General features: G+C 38.2%; 1 protein-coding gene across 6 annotated transcripts in view; it reads left to right on the forward strand.

Moving 5' to 3' along the window:
- Positions 1-637: 637 nt before the first annotated feature.
- The window catches only part of LOC116753517 (canalicular multispecific organic anion transporter 1-like), an 89,776-nt gene continuing 70,279 nt past the window's right edge, over positions 638-20,134 (forward strand). For 3 of the 6 annotated variants that reach the window (XM_032631353.1, XM_032631352.1, XM_032631354.1), the window contains exons 1-4: positions 638-857; positions 5,946-6,007; positions 15,040-15,187; positions 15,919-16,061. In XM_032631353.1, coding sequence (XP_032487244.1) covers positions 786-857; positions 5,946-6,007; positions 15,040-15,187; positions 15,919-16,061 — 425 coding nt within the window. In that variant the 5' untranslated portion in view covers positions 638-785. Of the gene's footprint in view, positions 858-5,945; positions 6,008-15,039; positions 15,188-15,918; positions 16,062-20,134 lie in introns of those variants that run through there. The other 3 variants (XM_032631357.1, XM_032631356.1, XM_032631358.1) reach the window with 3 other exon arrangements.

Genomic DNA, 20,134 nt, shown 5'->3' on the forward strand with positions numbered 1-20,134 from the left:
GAACTGAAACAAACTATTTCATTAGACCATTAGACACATCTCATGGAAAGTGATTTGTTGCATACATCAATACTTATTTATACAAGGTTCATGTCCCATCAATATTTATTAAAAGTCAAAATGCTATTCTTCTTAATTTTCATATCCCCATTTATGTCATGTATTTCATTTAGTTCTTTGCTAATCCTATACTACAAAGTTTTCCCATTTATTACATAGCTTTATGATTAATTTGAAAAGTAAAATTTAGATTCCTTATACTGTTATTATTTTGTAATACTAAGGGAAGCATTTCATTAGTTTCTAATTTTAAAGCCCCTGCAGTTTAGTTCACTCTGTAAAATTCTACTGAAACCTGTTGTCCTTAACAATTTTCTGTAGGGGACAGCTGTTAACACTGTTTGCAAACACCTAAATGTCATCCCAAGGAAGAAAGAGCTTTCTGCTTCTATTATAAAGGGACACATTTTCTAACAGAGCAACCCTGGAAATTGAGAAGTGAGAATTACCGAGTCAAGTGCAAATTCCCCCAAAGGCAGAGATCTTTGGCCTCTGCAGAAGGTCCCACTTCTTCCCGCTCCGCCCCGCCCTTTCCTCCCTCCGTTCCCCGCCGCCGCCCAGGGCGCTCGCTGGAAGGGCTGGTGGAGGGTAGGGCGACAGCTGACTCCCGGGCCGAGTGCTCGCGTCCTCCCACCTTCCAAGCGCCGAATTGACCATCCCCAGCCAAGAGAGGTGACAGCCGCGGACCTCTATCCGCTTCCCGTCGCCGGGAGCCCGCGCGGACCATGTTTTCCAGCTTGGGGAGGTGGAGCGCCAGCGGCTCCTACCAGCGGCTCCCCCGAGGCCCCGAGGCGCAGGTAAAGATTCCCGGTGGAGGTTCGGGAGGCGGGACGGTTTTCTGGCCAATCTGGCGGCGAGGGGAAGCGGGGAGAGCTGATTGTCCAGACCCTGAAACGCGAACTGGTGTCTTAGATCCCTGTTTTTGTCGTAATCACACAGGGACAGCACAGACTAAGACGCGCACGCACACACACAGACACACACACAGTCGGGAGAGCTGAGATCAGACCCCAGGATGGTGTGAAACTTCAGCCAGCGCGATCTCAGTCAAGGTGGCTGCTGGAGGAGAGAAAGCAGCATCTTTGAAGGTCTAAGTGACTCCACTGTTTGCAAACAGAAGCAAACATTTGAGAAAGGAATGAATGGACCTGACTTCGGCTGAAGGAGTAGAGGTTGGGATGGGACTCTAAAACCAGTGATAGAGCCCGTTAAAACCACAGGAGAGATCTGGGATAAATAAATTCTGTGTGTCAACTGACATGGTGTTGGGACACTGAGGCCTGGGGCAAATCCAAAAACTGCAGACATTTGACTGTGCCTTGCTACCCCCCCCCCCCGGCCCCCATAACACTTGCTCCTTTCACAATAGAAGTCATGTGCTAAGGCGGTAGTACAGGGAAATGAAACCTGCAGTTGTGTATCAGGAGCAATTTCCCTAATAAAAATTCTCTTTGTTTTACTTCTCATCACCTCACAAGACCGGGTCTTAGAACTAGCCCTTAACACATGTAGTTCTGTAGTACTAAAAAGGAAAAAAAAAAGATTTCAGACTTCAGAGGACCTTGTTCTAATCCTGGCTTTTGTTATTGACTCCAAGTGTCAAATGAATATGATAGCTATTCTTCTGATTACATATGAAACTATAAATTTCTTTAAAAGTAAAGCAAATTATATTTAAATCTATAAAATATAGGCGTTGAATAAGTCCCTTAAAAATGTGCAAGCGCTCCACCAGGACAATATACCTATTTTATTTTAGACGTAGAAGGCTTAATCAGGCACACTGGTTTAACATCATTAGTCTAACCACAGAGGTGGCCAAAGGCAGTGAATTACAAATAGGTGGGGTGGGAAATTATAAAACTCAGACAATTCCCTCACCCCAAATTCTAGTGGATTCTTCCTCTAAGATTCCAACAATGTTTATTTCCTTGACTATTACTCAACCTCAATAGCTTTATGGACCAAGAATCCATTTGGGCAAGATTGAAAATACTCATTTTCTATTTGTTACTTCTATGATGCCAAGTTAAAAAAAAATTGATGGCTTCAAAGCATGTTGAAAACCTTGTATGATTACATTTCATTGCTGAGACTTTATATTTTTGACATAATAGATCTCAGGTAGAAATCCCAACCTGACCTGTAAGCCAAGAACTTGACCTTCTGATTGAATTTCTAGGGCTGACATAGTGACCCATGAATAGAAAACCTCTAAAAATTTTTATTGGCAGTGATTAACATTCATTCATTCATATATTCATTCATCTAGAACATGTTATGAGCTGGGCCCTGGAAATATAAATGTAGATCAAACATAGCTTCTGTCCTCCGGAGAAACTACGTCTAGCAGGAGAGAAGTACCTGTAGGCAAATGATTGGATAGTCAGGTAAGAGTGAGGGTAAATTCAGAGAGGGCAGATGTGAAGAGCCTTTAAACGATGTTAACACAGAGCAAGAATCTGAGCATTGGAGGTTGGGATGGAGGAGAGGAATCACCAAAGGCAATAAATCCTACCGAGGATTGGACCACAAGTAAGATGTAGCCAGGAGACGTGAAGTACAAGGAAGTGGACAAGAAGAAAGGTGTTTCTAAGCAGCAGCAAACAGCAACAGTGTGTAACAGGTAGAGCTGAGGGTATAGAATTATGACTGGAAAATAGAATGAATTTACTGGATCCAATCCAGTGTCTTATACTTCTCAGTTGGAGGACTTTGGGCAAGTATTTTTAAACTCTAGGCCTTAGTTTCCTCTTCTATAAAATGGGGATGACAAAAATAGTCCCACCACAAAGACATGTTATATTTAATAATATACTTAGTATAGAATCTGGCGCAGAATAAGTGATTAAGAAACATAAGTTCCTTTTGCTTTCTAGATGTTTTCCCTTCTTCGTGAGCCTGTACAGACACTTTCCCATAACTCCTTCACGATTCCCAGGACCCTCCTTTAATACCCACAAGGAAAGCACCGGAAGTTAGGGATTATGAGGTATTGTTAACTGTAGCAATCACACCACATCCTCAGGAGGCTGCATCTCAAGGTTGAACCCAAAGAAGATTGAGAGCAACACACTTCACTAAATCCTGGACCCAAGCTCTGCTGTGGGCTAAACTTTCTGCTCCTCCATCATAATTCAGAAATAACAGGACCACCATTCAAATGAAAATTGCCCATAAGTCATTAATATTAAGGTGTGTTTATGGGATGCCTACTATATGCCCAGTGGTAGATAAGTACAAAAGTAATAAAATAGCTTAGAAAACAAAGGCCTGTAGTGGGCCTGGGGAGATGAAAAAAATGAGAAATCATTTGGTGTCAGTTACATCTGCAGAGGAAGTGCTGTCAGAGAGAGAACAGGTGAGTTAGAAGGATTGCAAAATGGCCAATGGAGAAGATGGGAGTAAATTAGAACATTGGAAGATACTGTCAGAATTGTCATATCCTGGTTTTTAACATAGATGTTGCTTTGCAGCAATATATCAATAAGAAACTCAGTGAGACCCATGTTATGAATTCAGTAATCATTTATTGAGAAGTCATTTATACATTCTTGGTGCTTGGTAAGGCTTAATTACATTTACCAGATATTTTACCTGCCTGCCATTTCTTCTGGGACATAAATATGCTTGGAATTCACTGTAATAAATTCAGCATAAGATGCCTGACCCACATTTAAGGAGGCTATTTACCAGAGGACTCAAAGAGCCTCGTATAAGATGCTTTGACATGGAAAATGGACCTAGAGCAAATATTAAGTCAAATACACAGTTCTTGACCTGCTAAAGTAACCTTATCTAGTAGCTTTGCAAGACTTTGGCCCTGAAAATGACAACCTTTTTTATTTAGCTAATGATTCTCTGGACCAGCTAGATCATGTCCTTGTTTGGGTTACCTTGGCTGATCTCTGCTGAGCTCTCTCAGCATGTGCTATCGTCTGGAGAGTTGGCTGGTGGCTGGATAATGTAGGACCTATTTCCTCATATGTCTGGCAGTTTTCAAGCTGTTGGCCAGGATGACCAGATGAGAACCTTGGTTCTCCTCCATGTGGTCTCTCATCCTCCAGGAGGTTAGCTGGGTCTCAGTCATGCGGTTCACTCAGGGTTCCAAGCATAGCAAGCCTCTTGAAGCTTAGAGTTGGAGTTCCCTTAATGTCACTCCTGTTGCATTCTCATAATCAAAACAAGAAGCAATGCCAGCCCAGATTCAAGGAGTGGGAAATAGAGTCTGTCTCTTGATGGGAAAAGCTGCAAAGAATTTGTAGCCGTTTGTAGTCAGACACAGAAATGTATGTATTTTTGATGAGAATACAATCTTCACATTGGTGGCCAGTTATCAAATTGGCAACTCCCTGTAAAATAAAATGTGGCTTCCAGGTTAATCAGAGAGTTTTCAGAACATTTTCCCCACTGATATATGCATTGATACTTATTTTCCAAATAATATGTTTGGTAACAAGAGTTATGACAATTTTATAGTTCACGTTTGTGTGGTTATTTGGAGCCACCATGTGATAAATGTTTTACGTTTGTCACAGCATTTACTTCTTGAAACAATCATATAAGGATAGATACCAATTTGCTAAATTAGAGTTTACCCTTGAACAACACAGAGGTTAAGGGTGCCAAGCCTCATCAAATTTGAAAATTCACATGTAACTTATAGTCGGCTTTCCATATATGCTGTTCCTCCACATCCAAAGTTCCTCATCCACAGATTCAAACAACCCTTGATTGTGTAGTACTTACTATTGAAAGCAATCCAAATGTTCAAATCCATGCAGTTCAAACTCATGTTGTTCAAGGGTCAACTCTGTGTGTGTGTGTGTATACACACACACATATATATTTCTTCAAAGATTTAGAGTATAGCGTTTGCTATAACTAAGAGAACAGATTTGGAGTGAGTATTATGTTTTCTCCTCTATAGTCGGGACATCTTACTGTACAGGATGAAACACTGTTTCACTTATTACTTCTAGAATCAGAATTTTTTAAAATGTGGTAAACACTTTTTCAATATGAAATCAGAACTAGATTAGAGAGGATCAATGCAAAAATTGTTAAATATGGGACAATTTCTAAGAATGAAATTTAATATTGTGATTAGTTTAACTTTTTAAAAGACACAGATTGATGCTGACCTTAAAAATGTAAAATTATGACTTTTGAGAACTTCCCTTTTAAACCCCTCCTCTTTTGGTTGAACTCACCAGGTCAATGGGAAGAATTTTATGGAAATATTATAACCTCCCCAAATAATATGCAATAGTGATAAATATATAATTGTGTGTATGTTTATACATTTATACAAATTATGTAATTAAACACATACAGAAGTTAGTAAACCAAATGCCTGTTATAGTCTATTATTTTTCTATTTTTCAGAAGAAAGCCAAAACTGTTTTTAATTTAGCAATTAAAATGTTTTAAATTTAGCTTATACATATATGTAAGCTAAATTATGTGTGTATATATGTATTCATATACATAAGCATATGCATACATATATACACAGTCATATAAATTCAAGGAGCTATGTGTATATATATATGTGTGTGTGTGTATATATTTATAGAGAGAGAGAGGAAGTAATGGGAATTTTAGAAATAATTTTCCTTTTCTACATGGTTTCTTGCTATGTAAGCAGTTGTAATGTTGGGAGAAATCTTAAAATTTTTCTAGTGCAACCACTGTCCAAGAATATCTTAATTGTATTCCTTAAAGATTATGATATCAACGTAGCTGAAACATAAATGATTTCATGTCTACTCTTCCACTTGCTGACAAAGATATTTCAAATGTAAAATAAAGACATTTTCTTCATACAATAGCTGTTTTATATATATATTTTTTGTTTTGTTTTGTTTTGTTTTGTATTTTAGAAATACAGTCCAGAGAAAAGTGCTTCATTCTTCAGTAAGATGACCTATTCCTGGTTTAGCAGGTAGGAATTTTACTAATTTATCTGTAGTATACCACACTGAGGAAGATTCCGAGCGAAATGACACCTACATGTTATTCCTTTAATCTAAGCATGAATATTTTTACAAAATAACTTTGTAAAGCTTTTCTTCTCATATTATTTATTACAAAAAAAACCACATATAGTAACATACAAAATAGTTCCACAGATAAGACTACTAATACTCCTGTAATAAGGCTGCCCCTTTATAGGATTTGTATCCCTGTTAGCACTAGGGAAGGGCAAAAAAAAAAAGTGTATATATATATATATATATATATATATATATATATATATATATATATATATCTCCATCAAATATGTTACCCACTTTATACATTTTATTTCATTTAATTCTCCCCTATGTCCTATGGGATAGGCTTTAACAGATGAGAAAATCTGAGGCTCAGGAAGAGGAATTAACTTGTCCATTGATACCCATGTAGGAGCACACTGACCTGATGTTAGAAGTCAGTTTTTTTGAGTTCATGTTTCACACTTTTGTTTGTTCGTTTCATTATTCTACTCTTTACTGGAAATGCTCTCTTATATACTTATGTATACTACTATTAAAACACACAATCATTTTTGTAAGACATATAATGTGATTCTTCTCATAGAGTAATTCATCTATAATGTGTGATGAAGGCTTTAACACAAGAATTACATCATATTAAATGAGAAGAGTTGATTTTTTTCTAATTTTATAAATTCAGAAGCTTTCTTTAGAAATGTATTTATTTTCCCCACAGAAATTTTATGATAATATGAAACTAAGTTTATCATCTTAATGCTTCTTTTTTTTTTTTTTTTTTTTGCGGTACGCAGGCCTCTCACTGTTGCGGCCTCTCCTGCCTCAGAGCACAGGCTCCGGACGCGCAGGCCCAGCGGCCATGGCCCACGGGCCCAGCCACTCCGCGGCATGCGGGATCCTCCCGGACCGAGGCACGAACCCGCGTCCCCTGCATCGGCAGGCGGACTCCCAACCACTGTGCCACCAGGGAAGCCCCATCTTAATGCTTCTTGATCTTTAGTTGGTAGAAACAAAATTGCCCAATTTGATCTACAAATATGTTCTCAAGAGTAGCCGAATAGTGTAAAAGAAAAGTTTGGTTGTATACTAGATGCCCTACATTATGCTGACTTTTAAAAATGCAGACATAAATGACCTAGATCCTGTCTTCCAGGAATTCATAGTAGAATTAGAAAGATTAAGAAGTACAGTATCAATTACCCCAAAAAAGCAAAAGGTAGTATAAACATGATGGAGAAACAATTTTCAGGAGTGTCATCTAACCAAGTTTGCACAGTTTGGGAATGTTTCACAAGTGATTAATGGTTTAACCCAACATTTAAAAGGTGTAGGGGTGAGCCACGTGGCATTCCAAGTTGAGCAGATACCATATGCAAACCACAGAGGCAGAGGAGAACTGACCCTTCCACATTGCAGAGTGTTGGTGTGGCAAGCCATCAAGCTGGAAGGACAGATCAGAAAGAGTTCTCTAGGACATCCTGAAGATAGTGGGAAGCCAGGGAAGGATTTTAAATAGAGAGTGACATACTATTTGCACTTCAGAAAAATCACCTTTGCAATTCTGTGGATATGATATGTAGGAGATGAAAATGGAGACGGAGAGCGAGGTTAAAGGGCTCTTTGGGTATCCTGATAGATTTATGGTTACCATCTGAACTGCGGTAATGATAATGATGAAGAGGAAGGAACAGATTCAAGAGCTATTTAAGAGAGAGAGTTGGTTGGTTGAGGAAATTGAGGAACTGGGAAAAGTGTTGCATAAATCTCAATTTCTGGCTCAGCTAACTGAGAGGATTAGGTCTTGTAAAAAATTTTGTGAATTCGGTTTGGGGAAGTTTCGATTTCCGGTGCCTGACTCATTCCCATAAAAAATATCTACGGAAAAGTAGCTCTCAGACCTATGGATGTGAATTTGAGGGTCACTGACCCTAGATCAGTAGTTGAAGCCATGAGCATGATTGAGATCATCCAGAAGGAGAGCCTATTGATGAACAAACAGTACATTGGGAATTCTCAGTATTTAAACAGTGAGAGGAGGGGGAATCTACAAAGGAAGCTAAGTACTCAGAATATGAGAGACAAACCAAAGAAAGCATGTGATTGCAAGCTAGGGAAACTGTCAAAAAAAGGAGAAATACAAAGTGACCAATAGGGCTAAATACTGAAAAGGAGTAAATTGAAATAAGAGCTGAGTATATTCTCCATTGTAAAGATGATTGGTGATTTTTATGAAAGCTGTTGAAGTAGAGAACTGGTATACTTGATGAGCAAATAATTGGGCAGAAGAGGTTCAATTATGATAAGAATTCCAAGTTATACAAATCTAGGAATCACTTAGAGGATGGCAAAAATTTTACACCAATATGCTACGTTAAGTTATGCACTAGAAAAAAATAAAGATTAAATGTAAATATGGGCTATTTACAGTTAACGATTTTGATTTTTCAAATTTGTGTATGTGTAGATATGTCTTCCAAACCTGAGTTCTGTCTCATCCATGAGTTGAGAGAAAGAGTGATGTCTGCACTGGCTTTAAAAATTTCAGACTGTCATTTTTTTGGTGGGGGGAGCGCGGATTTTTCTTTCCATTTTATTTTCATGCTTTGCCTTTTAAAAAAAAAATCACTGAGGGGCTTCCCTGGTGGCGCAGTGGTTGACAGTCCGCCTGCCGATGCAGGGGACACGGGTTCGTGCCCCGGTCCGGGAAGACCCCACATGCCGCGGAATGGCTGGGCCCGTGAGCCATGGCCGCTGAGCCTGCGCATCCGGAGCCTGTGCTCTGCAAACGGGAGAGGCCACAACAGTGAGAGGCCCGCGTAACACACACACACACACACACACACACACAAATCCCTGACATTGCCCTTGTCAGATTGCATACACAATTTTGTATCCTGCTTTTCAAATATACCATTATAATAAGTTTTTTCTTTCTTTTTTAAATTAATTTTTATTAGAGTATAGTTGCTTTGCAATGTTGTGTTAGTTTCTAATGTATAGCAAAGTGAATCAGCTATACGTTTACATATATCCCCTCTTTTTTGGATTTCCTTCCCATTTAGGTCACCACAGAGCACTGAGTAGAGTTCCCTGTGCTATACAGTTGGTTCTCATTAGTTACCTGTTTTATACATAGTTATCAGAGTGTCATTTTTAAGTCACAGACTATCACAGAATGTGAAAGACGCAAATAATTTTAAGTAAATGTACTTTAAAACTTTTATATCAAGTTATAAAAACTATATGCATTTATATTAAACATTACAAACACCATTTTAGGAGGCCTAAAGGAAAAAGCTGAAATTAAATGTAATAAGCAAGATAAAACATAGCAAATTTTAAAATATGGCAACGCAATAGCTTGAAGTCCATATCTTAGATCAAATAGGCAATAATTTTTGAATATCGCATTTATTTTCTGTTTAAATTTAACATCTCAGCACTAGATAGGAGATATTTTCATGGCATGCCATTATCTGAAACTATCATTGGCGTTAATGTAATGTGGTTTCTTATCTGGTGATCAAACAATTGCAGCTGAAACATAGCTATTGTTCAAGAGAATGTCTCTTTGAAGACAGTGGTTAATTGTGTTCTCAGATTTGTTCTTTGAGTTACAGAATGAAGTCAGAAATTATTTCCTAGGCCAAATTCAAGCTCCCATAATTATATGAATAGTTCAATTAAAATGTACTCAGGGCTTCCCTGGTGGTGCAGTGGTTGAGAGTCCGTCTGCCAATGCAGAGGACACGGGTTCGTGCCCGGGTCTGGGAAGATCCCACATGCCGCGGAGCGGCTGGGCCCGTGAGCCATGGCCGCTGAGCCTGCGCGTCCGGAGCCTGTGCTCTGCAACGGGAGAGGCCACAACAGTGAGAGGCCCGCGTACCGCAAAAACAAAAACAAAAACAAAAACAAAACAAAAAAAAATGTACTCAGATGATACAAACAATTAGCAAATTATATGCTTATGAGCCTTAATCCCTAAGGCAGTAGCTGTCTAGATCATGTTGATGATCAAGTAATTATGAAGGCTTTATTAGCAAATATAATCTGTCATCAGTGTATAATAATCATGGTCATAGAATAATCCCCCTGACATACATGGAAAAATCTAGTTAAAGTTCTTATAGGTCACAGTTGAATAATAATTTTAACCAGGGATACACTATTCAATCTGTCCTACCTTTTGCTCACATATTAATAAAACTTGTACATTTCCTAACTTTGTCCTATCCTACGATTTTTGTACAGACTGTCTTGCCTTTTCCCATTACACAATCACCCCTTTCCAGAAATGTTTAGAAATGTAATTAGCGGGCTTCCCTGATGGCACAGTGGTTGAGAGTCCGCCTGCCGATGCAGGGGACAGGGGTTCGAGCCGCAAATTTGAATTAAACCTTTTAATTCAATGATTTATTTATTTCAAAATTTTAACTTCAAAATATATTAAGAAAATGATTATTATCATTTGGATATGCAGAAATATTTACCTTAGCTGATAGAATGAAAATCCTAAGAAGCATTAGGTTGAATTCTTTTAGGCTGAGAATATTTATTACTGAAAGCCCACTATATGCCAAGTAATGTGCAAGGCACTGGAATAATTTATTACTTTCAATTCTCAATAAAGAATATAAGAAAGTTATTACCGCTCGCCCTATTTTTACCAAGTATGATAAGATACCAAGAGGATCTTGGCCAATAAAATGTAGAATCCAGACCCACATGACTACAAAACTGATGATGATGTTCTTTTCAGTTCTCTAATAAGATGTCTCATTCCTAGAAGAGCCACTTAAAGAGTGCATAGTTCAAGAATGGGGGGGAGAAGAATTTTAAACCAATAACTGTGTAGACAAATGGAATTAAACCTTGGGGTAGGGTGCTTCTTCAAATATAGTATTAGTTTGAGCCATATGAAATAGTCATTTTTGTAGGTAAAAAGTTGAATAAGGGCAATTTCATATACTTTTAAATATAGCTTTGATATCAAAGTTAGTGTTAAGAAGATGTAATGCAGTATTTTAATACACGTGAAAATAATAAATAGTTCTAACTGGTCTAGAGGGCTTTTATTCTAGGAAAAAATATCAAGAAAATTAAAATAAGAAAATATTATAGTAGTTAAAAGAGTTCAGGATCTAGTGACAAAGTGCTTATGCTAAATCTCAACTCCACCACTTTCTAATTGTGTAAGCTTGGGCAAGTTAACTTATTTCTCTGGACTTATTTGGGTGTAAGAATTTTATCTACCTCCTAAGGGTTTTGGGGTTTTTTTTGAAAATTAAATGAGATAACACAACATTTAGGGCAGATAAAACTCTTTCTGGAATATAGAAAACATTCAGTAACATGTTAGCAATCACTTCAGTACTAACAGTCGTATCTCCTCTCCTTATAGTTGCAGTTTTGTGTTTACAAACAAAATCACATCATAGGACATAGTATTAAGTAAACAAAAAGGGCAAAACTGAGCCAATGTTTATGAAAGGCTATTCTATACACAGCAACAACTTGGGGATAATTGGAGATTAAAATAAGACACGGTCCTCAGTGGTGTGCAGTGTGATTGATCTCAGTGAGATTAAGCAAAGTTGAGAAGGCAGAAACAGGGCAGATCTCTTTCTAGTTCCTTCCAGTTCTCCTAGTTCCCACTTTTCTAGCTGTCATTTTCCAAGCAAGTAGACCATCTGTGGAATACAGAAAGCAGGACTTCTGGCTACATTACAAGCCACATTTCTCTAAATCTTTTAATGAAAATTAATAGTAGTTTGGTAGTTTGTATGGTGGCTGCTATTGGGTTAATGGGGCCAAGGTAACTGTTGTGAACGCAGTAAAGGCTGACTGGCTTCTCTTGATGAATGCTGACTAGGTAACCAGGTTATTTACAGATCAACCAGATTTTGCACGTGCTCAAGTTATCATAGCTGATCAAAGATAGCAACATTTTCTCTCTTGAGGGCAGCACAAAGAGAAAAATAAAACTGAATAGGGGGCTTCCCTGGTGGCGCAGTGGTTGAGAGGTCCGCCTGCCGATGTAGGGGACGCGGGTTCGTGCCCTGGTCTAGGAAGATCCCACGTGCGGTGGAGCGGCTGGGCCCGTGAGCCATGGCCGCTGAGCCTGCGCGTCCGGAGCCTGTGCTCCGCAAAGGGAGAGACCACAACAGTGAGAGGCCCGCGAACCCAAAAAAAAAAAAAAATGTAATTAGCAATAATGAAAATGATGATGCTACTGTATTATCTATACTTTCCAAGTATTCAATTATTACTCATCTACAAAATTTACTTTTCATCTCATCCTCCTACCCAACTGCCACTGGTTTACTACCTTTAACATCAGTTGGATGAGATACTTATGCACACTTGTTAATGTTAAATACGCTCAAAATTCTCTCTAATGTAACAAAATTGAATGCAGAGTAGAAATATTACACTTAATGACACTGTCTGCCTTTGGTTAAGTTAGCACTGGTGTATATCACATTTACAAACCTGTGGCCAGTCCCTAGAGTTCCTGCTGTTTAACCACCTGTAAAAATGGGAAATTAATATTGCTCTGCATGCTGTAGACAGTTGTGAGTATCAGAGTAGTTTAAGTGAATGTCCTTTGAAAAGAAATGTCAATCTAAAAAACACAAGGTGAATGTAAGTACCTTTATTATTGCTTTAGGACTAAAGTCCACAAGTTTGTGGGACCTCGTGCATGCTCCGTTTCACTCATTGGGAGGGTCGACTATTGGTCCTAGTTGCTTCCCCAAAGCTACTTCATCAATTGATTTAAAGAAACACCACTTCCTCTTTTCCTAGATGCTTATGTGTAAAAGTTAGACCAGAAGAGGGCAAAAGAGGTGGAAGAAGCACACACATAGCAAAAGGAAAGTCACAGCCGAACCCAAATACACCACAATCAATTCAGCTTAAGTGTCACTTTTAGATGCTGCATTATTTGGAGACACAGCATGAAAGCCAGGGGTCACTTATCCCCGTGAACCAAAACCGCTGAGTTTTGCATGGTTCTAACTCAAAATGCTGAAGCAGTAAATGTTATTAAAAATGCTTTTGTGAAAATCAATGCAATATTATTTTGAAAATGAATATTTTGTGGAACAGGATAGAAGGACTTAATATGACATAAAAGTAGTTTATTGCTTAATACGTTTTTAAAAGTGCACTGAAGGAAATTGTCCAGCATATTGAACCAACAGAGGCATGATTATGGAAGGTCCTTTCTTAGTACATTTAAGCCTTTTTGTTAATTATGAATTGTAATATGATATTACACAGTGTAATAAAAGTAAAATTGAATCCAGTGGAGACTGGTTGCCACAGGGTTTAAATCCATCCGACGGTCAGGCAATTCAGATTGTTCAGTAACAATGACAATGAAAGCAGTTCCAATTTGGAGTAGTGTAATACTTTGTTATGGTCTCTTGGACTAATATACTTTGTAATGGAAAAAACTGAAGCTATAGAGTCAGAAGGCCTGGGTTTAAATGGTAGTTTAATTTCTTATTGAATGAGTCATGTCATCAAGCTCAGAACTGAGTATATCTGAACTATATGACTTAGCAGTGTGTTTGGCTTCAGGTAACAGAATAGTCAAATAATAATAGCTTAAATAGATATGTATTTATTTTCTTACGTTATTGGGTAGTTCACCAGCAGGGAATAGGCTGGTGAACTACCTCAGAAATGTTATCAAGGACCCAGGCTTTTTCTATCTTTCCACCCTCCATTTCTAGTATTTGGCTTTTCACCCATGGCGGCAAAGATGGCTTCTCCATCTCAGACCATTATGTCTTCAGTACAGGGAGGAAGGAGGAAGGTGCAGGAAAAGGAAGGCAAGCATTTTCTCCTTTTGAAGTTTTGTGTCTTTTTTTTTTTGGGGGGGCCGTGCGGCCCAGCTTGCGGGACCTCAGTTCCCCCACCAGGGATTGAACCCCGGTCACGGCAGTGAGAGTGTGGACTCCTAACCACTAGGCCACCAGGGAACTCCCTGTTTTGTGTTTTCTTTTGAAAAAGAAAGTTCTCCTCAGTAGACTTTTGTTTAGATTTCCTTAGCCATAACTGAGTTATATTATTTAATGCTAAGCAAAAAAGTAATGAGATTACCAGGACTGATTTAGGCCAATCATAGATCGTAACTCTGTGGCTGGAATAAGGACTTACTCTGAGTTCAAGAGATTTTCAAATGAATAAATATCAAATTCCAGTTAGTAGGAAGAGATGAGGCAGAAGGGATGGGTGTAAGGTAAATATAAATCATTGTCTGCCACAATAACGTTCATGGTATAACTAGACCATGCACCTTTGTTTGCCTGGGGAAATCTCAGTTTAGACCCATTGTTTTTGCATAATGACTCACCATGTACTCTGGGGCAAGCTTTTTGAATGGAGGAATGTGGAAGTACTAAGAGGCTGGCAGTATCTTGCCGTACTTCTTAAGGCATCAGCTCCAAAATGGCTCTGTGACATTGACTCATATGCTGTGGATCAAAGTAAGTCATACGGCCAAGGCCTAAGTTTGTGGGGCAGATACAGCTACTCCACTTGGACATTCTGTAAAGTCAAGTGTCAAAGGGTATATATAGTCCCAGCAGAGGATGGATCCATTTCTCTTCTGATACAAGCCTAAAAATATGGGTTTTGGCGTGAATACCTTACTGTGAAAGTTAGCTATTTAAATTTCAGGAAGGGAGGTAGGGTAGGTGAGTGTCTCCAGTATGAGATGAGTAAATGAAGTTAGTGTTTCACTGAATAATTGGATATCTAAACAGCCCTATTAAAAGCTACAAAGGATTATTATACATTATTGAACTCCAGGATAGAGCTGTATGATTTTTCAAACACACTCTCTAGTCATTCCAACCTGCTCAATAAAATAATTTATAAATCAAGAAGTCAAACTAATGTGTGCAAAATTAGTTTTAACTTCATTATTGGTTTTGCTGAATTGTTTACCTTGCTCTTTCATTTTTAGAATAATTATTTTAGGCTATAAAAAACCTTTGGAAAGAGAGGATCTTTTCGAACTAAATGAAAGTGATTCCTCCTATATTGTGTGTCCCATCTTTGAAAAACAATGGAGGAAGGAAGTTCTAAAGAATCAAGAGAGGCAAAAAGTAAAGGTAATTAATTATTAAATTGTTAGTACTTAATGAAAAAACTAATAAAGCTTGTTCAAAATATGAGGTATCAATATAGAAAATACCTTAAATATGTGAAATAACAAGCCATTTCTATAAGTATAATTGGTTGTTATTGCAGCTAATTTCTGTCATCAAATTATTAAGCATCTCTTCCCTGCAAAGCTCAGGAGCAAATGTGTTGATATGTGTATAATTTTTGGCATCTCACCAATATCTTTCCTCACCTATCATGGCAAAGATGGTCTGCATATCTCAGAGAATCATGTCTGTTGGTCAAAGTAAATCATATAGTGGCCAAGGCCAAAGCTTGTGGGGCAGGGACAGGTTCTCCACATGTAGCATGATACACACACACACACACACACACACACACACACACATATGAATATATATATAGTCTTTAGACTTCTCAAAAAGAAAATATAATTTGAAGATAAAAACTGTATTATTTAAACAGTTTCAAAACTCACAAAAGTGATCAAATAAAATATTTTTCCACTTATGCCACGTGGTATAAATAATGCCATGTGGTTTGGAGACATACCATACCAATGATATGGGCCATATTTTCAAGTTTAGCGGAATTTATTTTTTTGTTGTTGCTTTACTGTCTTTGGAGTACAATACTAATTTTATGGTTAGTTTATACATATTTTATATATTAGTTCTGTTCCCTTTTCACATTGTTTTTATTTTCTTTAATTATGTAGTCATCTTTTCATAAAGAGGCACATACCAGGAAACCATCTCTGCTCCGTGCATTGTGGAACACCTTTAAGTTTGTCCTGATTCAAGTTGCTTTATTCAAAGTGTTTGCTGATGTTCTGTCCTTCACTAGCCCACTCATAATGAAGTAAGTTGAAGCCTTGTTTTTTCTTCTTCCCACAGGAAAATGATAAGCAAATCATTCACTAAAAAAGAGTGAGATAGGTCCCAATTACAAATTTTATTTAGAATACAGGCAGTCTATTACGTTTGCCTGTGATATGAATGTGAATTACGATACTATAGTGAGTAATTACTGAAACTTACCATGTACTAAGCACTGTTCTAAAAATCTTTATACTAATTATCTTATTTAATCTTTACAACAATCCTATGATGTAGGAAGTAGTATTGTACCCACTATCACAATGCAGAAACAAAGAATTTCTAGTACTTTGCCTAAGACCATACAGCTAGAAAATGCCAGAGTTACAATTCAAATCTAGGAAATCTGGCTTGAGTATATGTTTAGAAAATGAAAGGACACATACCTCTACTATTTTTCTTAGCTGTGGACTTTTGGGAATTGAAGTTTATCAGCCAAGGTAATAATATATAAATATATATGTATGTGTATATATTTATGTGTACACAGAGAGAGAAAAAAATTAAAGAATTTCTATAATATTTCTATAGTATCTATATGCAAGGATTCACGGGCAGACGTTAAAATTGAGTCCTTGACTATAGGCTACCTTTTTCAAGGGGACATTTCCTTATCTCTGCCTGTCATATGAAGGAAACACAAGGAAACATTTTTTTATGAACTAATAATTATATTTTTTGTTTTGAATAAGTTTTCAAGTTGGAGTTTTTAAGAACAATTTAATTCATGAAAATAGAATTAATCCTGAGTTGCCTGGATCCCAAATAATATTCAGGCACATATTTATCCAATATTTATTAAGCACCTACTACATGCCAAACTGTTCTAAGTAGACCATGAGGATAGAGCAAAAATCAAAAAGTCCCTGCTCCGATGACACTTAGAAGGGAGAGATAAATAATAAACAAATGAATAAATATAAATTGTATTAAGAAATAATCAGTGCTAAGGAAAGCAAAGTGCAGCAAGGCAATAGGGTAGGGAATACCAGTCTGGGGAACTGGAAGTTGTTTTTTTCTGTGAGGTGATTAGGGAGGACATTTGTTATAAGGTGAAATTTGAACAAAGTTCTGAAGGAAGTTAGGGAGGAAGCCGAGACCATATCTATTGCATGGCTAAAGCCATGAGGCAGCAGCATGCTTGGTGTCTTTGAGGACCCTTAGAAGGCAAGTGAGACTGGAGCAGGGAAGCTGAGAGCTCAGAAAAGGAAAGTGATAAGACTGAGGTCAGAAAGATTTGGGGGCTGGAAAAGATTTTGAAGGGCCTTATGGAACGTGATATATTAGAGGGGAAACCTTTGAAGGATTTTGAGCGTAGAATGATCTGATTAGACTTCAGTTTTACAGGAATCACTCTAGCTGCTGCACAGAGAATAAAGTAGAGCAAGAGTGGAAGAAGGAACAGCTAAGATAATCCAGGCAAAAGTCAATGATGGCTTCAACTAGGTTGTAGCAATGAAGGTGATAAGTGGTCAGCTTCTGGCTTTATTTTAAAGGTAGAGTCAACATAATGCACTGATAGATTGAACGTAGGTTGAGAGAGGAAGAAAGGAGTCAAGGATGGCTTCCGAGTTTCTGTTAAATCACAAGGTAAATGAGTTAGCATTTATGGAAGGTATGGAAGGCTCAGGAAAGAGTCAAGTAGGGAGTGGAATTTGCTAAATTTGAAATATGTATGAGCCATTCTGCAGAAAAGAATTAAAATAGCAGACCTGACTGCTGTCCTTTGGAAGGCCTGTTTATAGGGCTGGCCTTTGGCTGGCAGTTGGAACTTGAATTTCAGGAGGTCTCCCACCACCTTAACTGATAGGAGTGGTTCAGTATCTCCAGACTGTTTATACAGTCAACATGGTCCGTGCTGAATACCTGCTTTCCTTCCGAGAGTCTGGAATGTGGGCGTGTGTTAGGAAGAGGGTGCCCTGGATGCTGAGTCTTTAAAGGGCTTCCCTGGTGGACAACATTTCACATATTTGCCACAACTAGCTGCTGGGAGAATTAAGAGAGTTCTCTGTGACTCTACTGAGAGAGGACTTTTTGAAGCTTGTACCTGTTTTCCCCTAGACTTCACCCCATTCACCTTTTCTCTTTGTTAATTTTGTTTTGCATCCTTTCACCATAATAATTAATAGTCGTGGATGTGACTATATGTTGAGTCCTAAAAGTTGTTCTAATGAATCATTTAACGAGGGAGTGGTCTTGGGGATCCCTGACAGACATTTAGGTAAAAAGTTTGAATGAGCAATCGTCTACATAAGTTTGGAGTTAGGAAAGATACAGGCTAGAGTGATAAATGTGGGAACTGTTCCAAATTAGACTAGGTATATCAAGCTATTGTTCTGGATGAGCTCACCTTAGTTACAGTGAAGGGAAGTAAAGATGTCCACACAAAAAATCACAAGCTTTTTCAGTGTGTGGAGGTGGTGAAGACAGGGAAATCCATCAGGAGTGGCTGGAACAGAGAGAGGAGAACCGAAAGAGAATGGTGTTAAGGAATCCAAGGGCAGAAGCTGTTTTATTGCTGTCAGAAAACTGTTTCTGTTGTTTTTACCCCAGAGTCTCTATTTGGTTCCCTTGTCTATAGACATATAAGCCAAATGTCTCCTGGATTAACTGTCCCCTCCTCCCACAGACAAGATAACAGATGTCTCATTCCCCCTGCCTCTGCCCCTCACCTCTGAATATTCCAGTTATTTTTAAGTAGTTACCACTGAGTAATTACCATTCACCTATGACCAGAAGTCCGTCTATCAGAGATGCATTGGCCAGCATCTTCTCTCCTGCCCTGTTCTGGTGATCTATTGCTGCAAAATTAGCCACTTCAAAACTAAGTGGTATAAAACAACCATGATTTTATTACGTGCATGATTTTGTGGACCAGGGCTTCAGAGAGAGATTGTTTTTCTCTGCTCCACAATGACTGGGGAATTCACTGAGTAGCTTGAAGTGTTGAGATAGTTGTAGCAGCTCCAATAGAGACATACGTCTGGGAACTTGGACCTAGCTGTTGGCTGAGTGATACCTTGATTCTTTTCTGCATCTGCTGGTACCAGAATGTGAAGATGGCTTCTAAACTTATATGCCTGATGCCTGGGCTAGGATGGCTGGAAATGGTCATCTCTCTTTCCCTCCTTTTCTCTCTCTCCACAGCTTCTCTGAATGGTTAGCTTAAGCACTGAGGTCTCTGGTTAGTTGATCTTCTTACATAGCAGCTGGATGTTCCCAGAGTAAACATTCCAAGAAGTTTAGGCAAGTCGTTTTACGACCTAGACTTGGAAATCCCAGGATGTCACTTGGGCCATATTATTTTAGTCAAGCAATTCCTTAATTCAGCTCAGATCCAAAGGGAGGGGAATTAGGTTCAAATTCAAAATGAGAGGAGTAGCAAGTGATCCCCAGCCATTCTTAGCCATGTTCTGATTTCCATTTGCCAATGACTGACTACTGCTCAAGAAACTCATTAGAGAATCTCACTGTGGTCACTCTTTCCGGAAATAGTTATAGACGATAGCAGTTCAGTGTCTGTATTGTTCCCAAATGTGCCGTCTGTGGGGTACTAAAGAATTATTAAGTCCTTGGCTGTGGGGTAGAGAATTGTCTCCCTAATTTTGTCACACACTTTTTATAACATACTAGCTTGATCACACCTGCAAAACAGAAATTTCAACATTGCATTGAAATGAGTCAGTTGACATGTCTTTCTCCCTGAGTAGACTATACGTTCCTCCAGGAACTTATTCAATTTTTGTGTCCTTAGCTCCCAGCACAGAGCCTGGCACATAGAACGAAATACAATTCCTGAATGGATTACTGAGTAAATGGACTTATCCAAAGCTATGCTTTTCCAAGAAGCACTCATTCTAGAGTATCTGAATAAGCTTACAATTCCCACACTGGGGAAGAATTGAGTCATCAGAATTTTATGAATTTCTATGATCATGTCTCATGTATAATAAATATATCAAAATTATACTTTCATTAATTTACTAGTAGAAGAAATTTGTTTCTTGTTGATCATGGTGCTTACTCTTTTTTCCCATTTATTGGGATTTTATTCTA

The sequence above is a fragment of the Phocoena sinus genome, chromosome 4 (genome assembly GCF_008692025.1).
Source record: "Phocoena sinus isolate mPhoSin1 chromosome 4, mPhoSin1.pri, whole genome shotgun sequence".
Lineage (NCBI taxonomy): Eukaryota > Metazoa > Chordata > Mammalia > Artiodactyla > Phocoenidae > Phocoena > Phocoena sinus.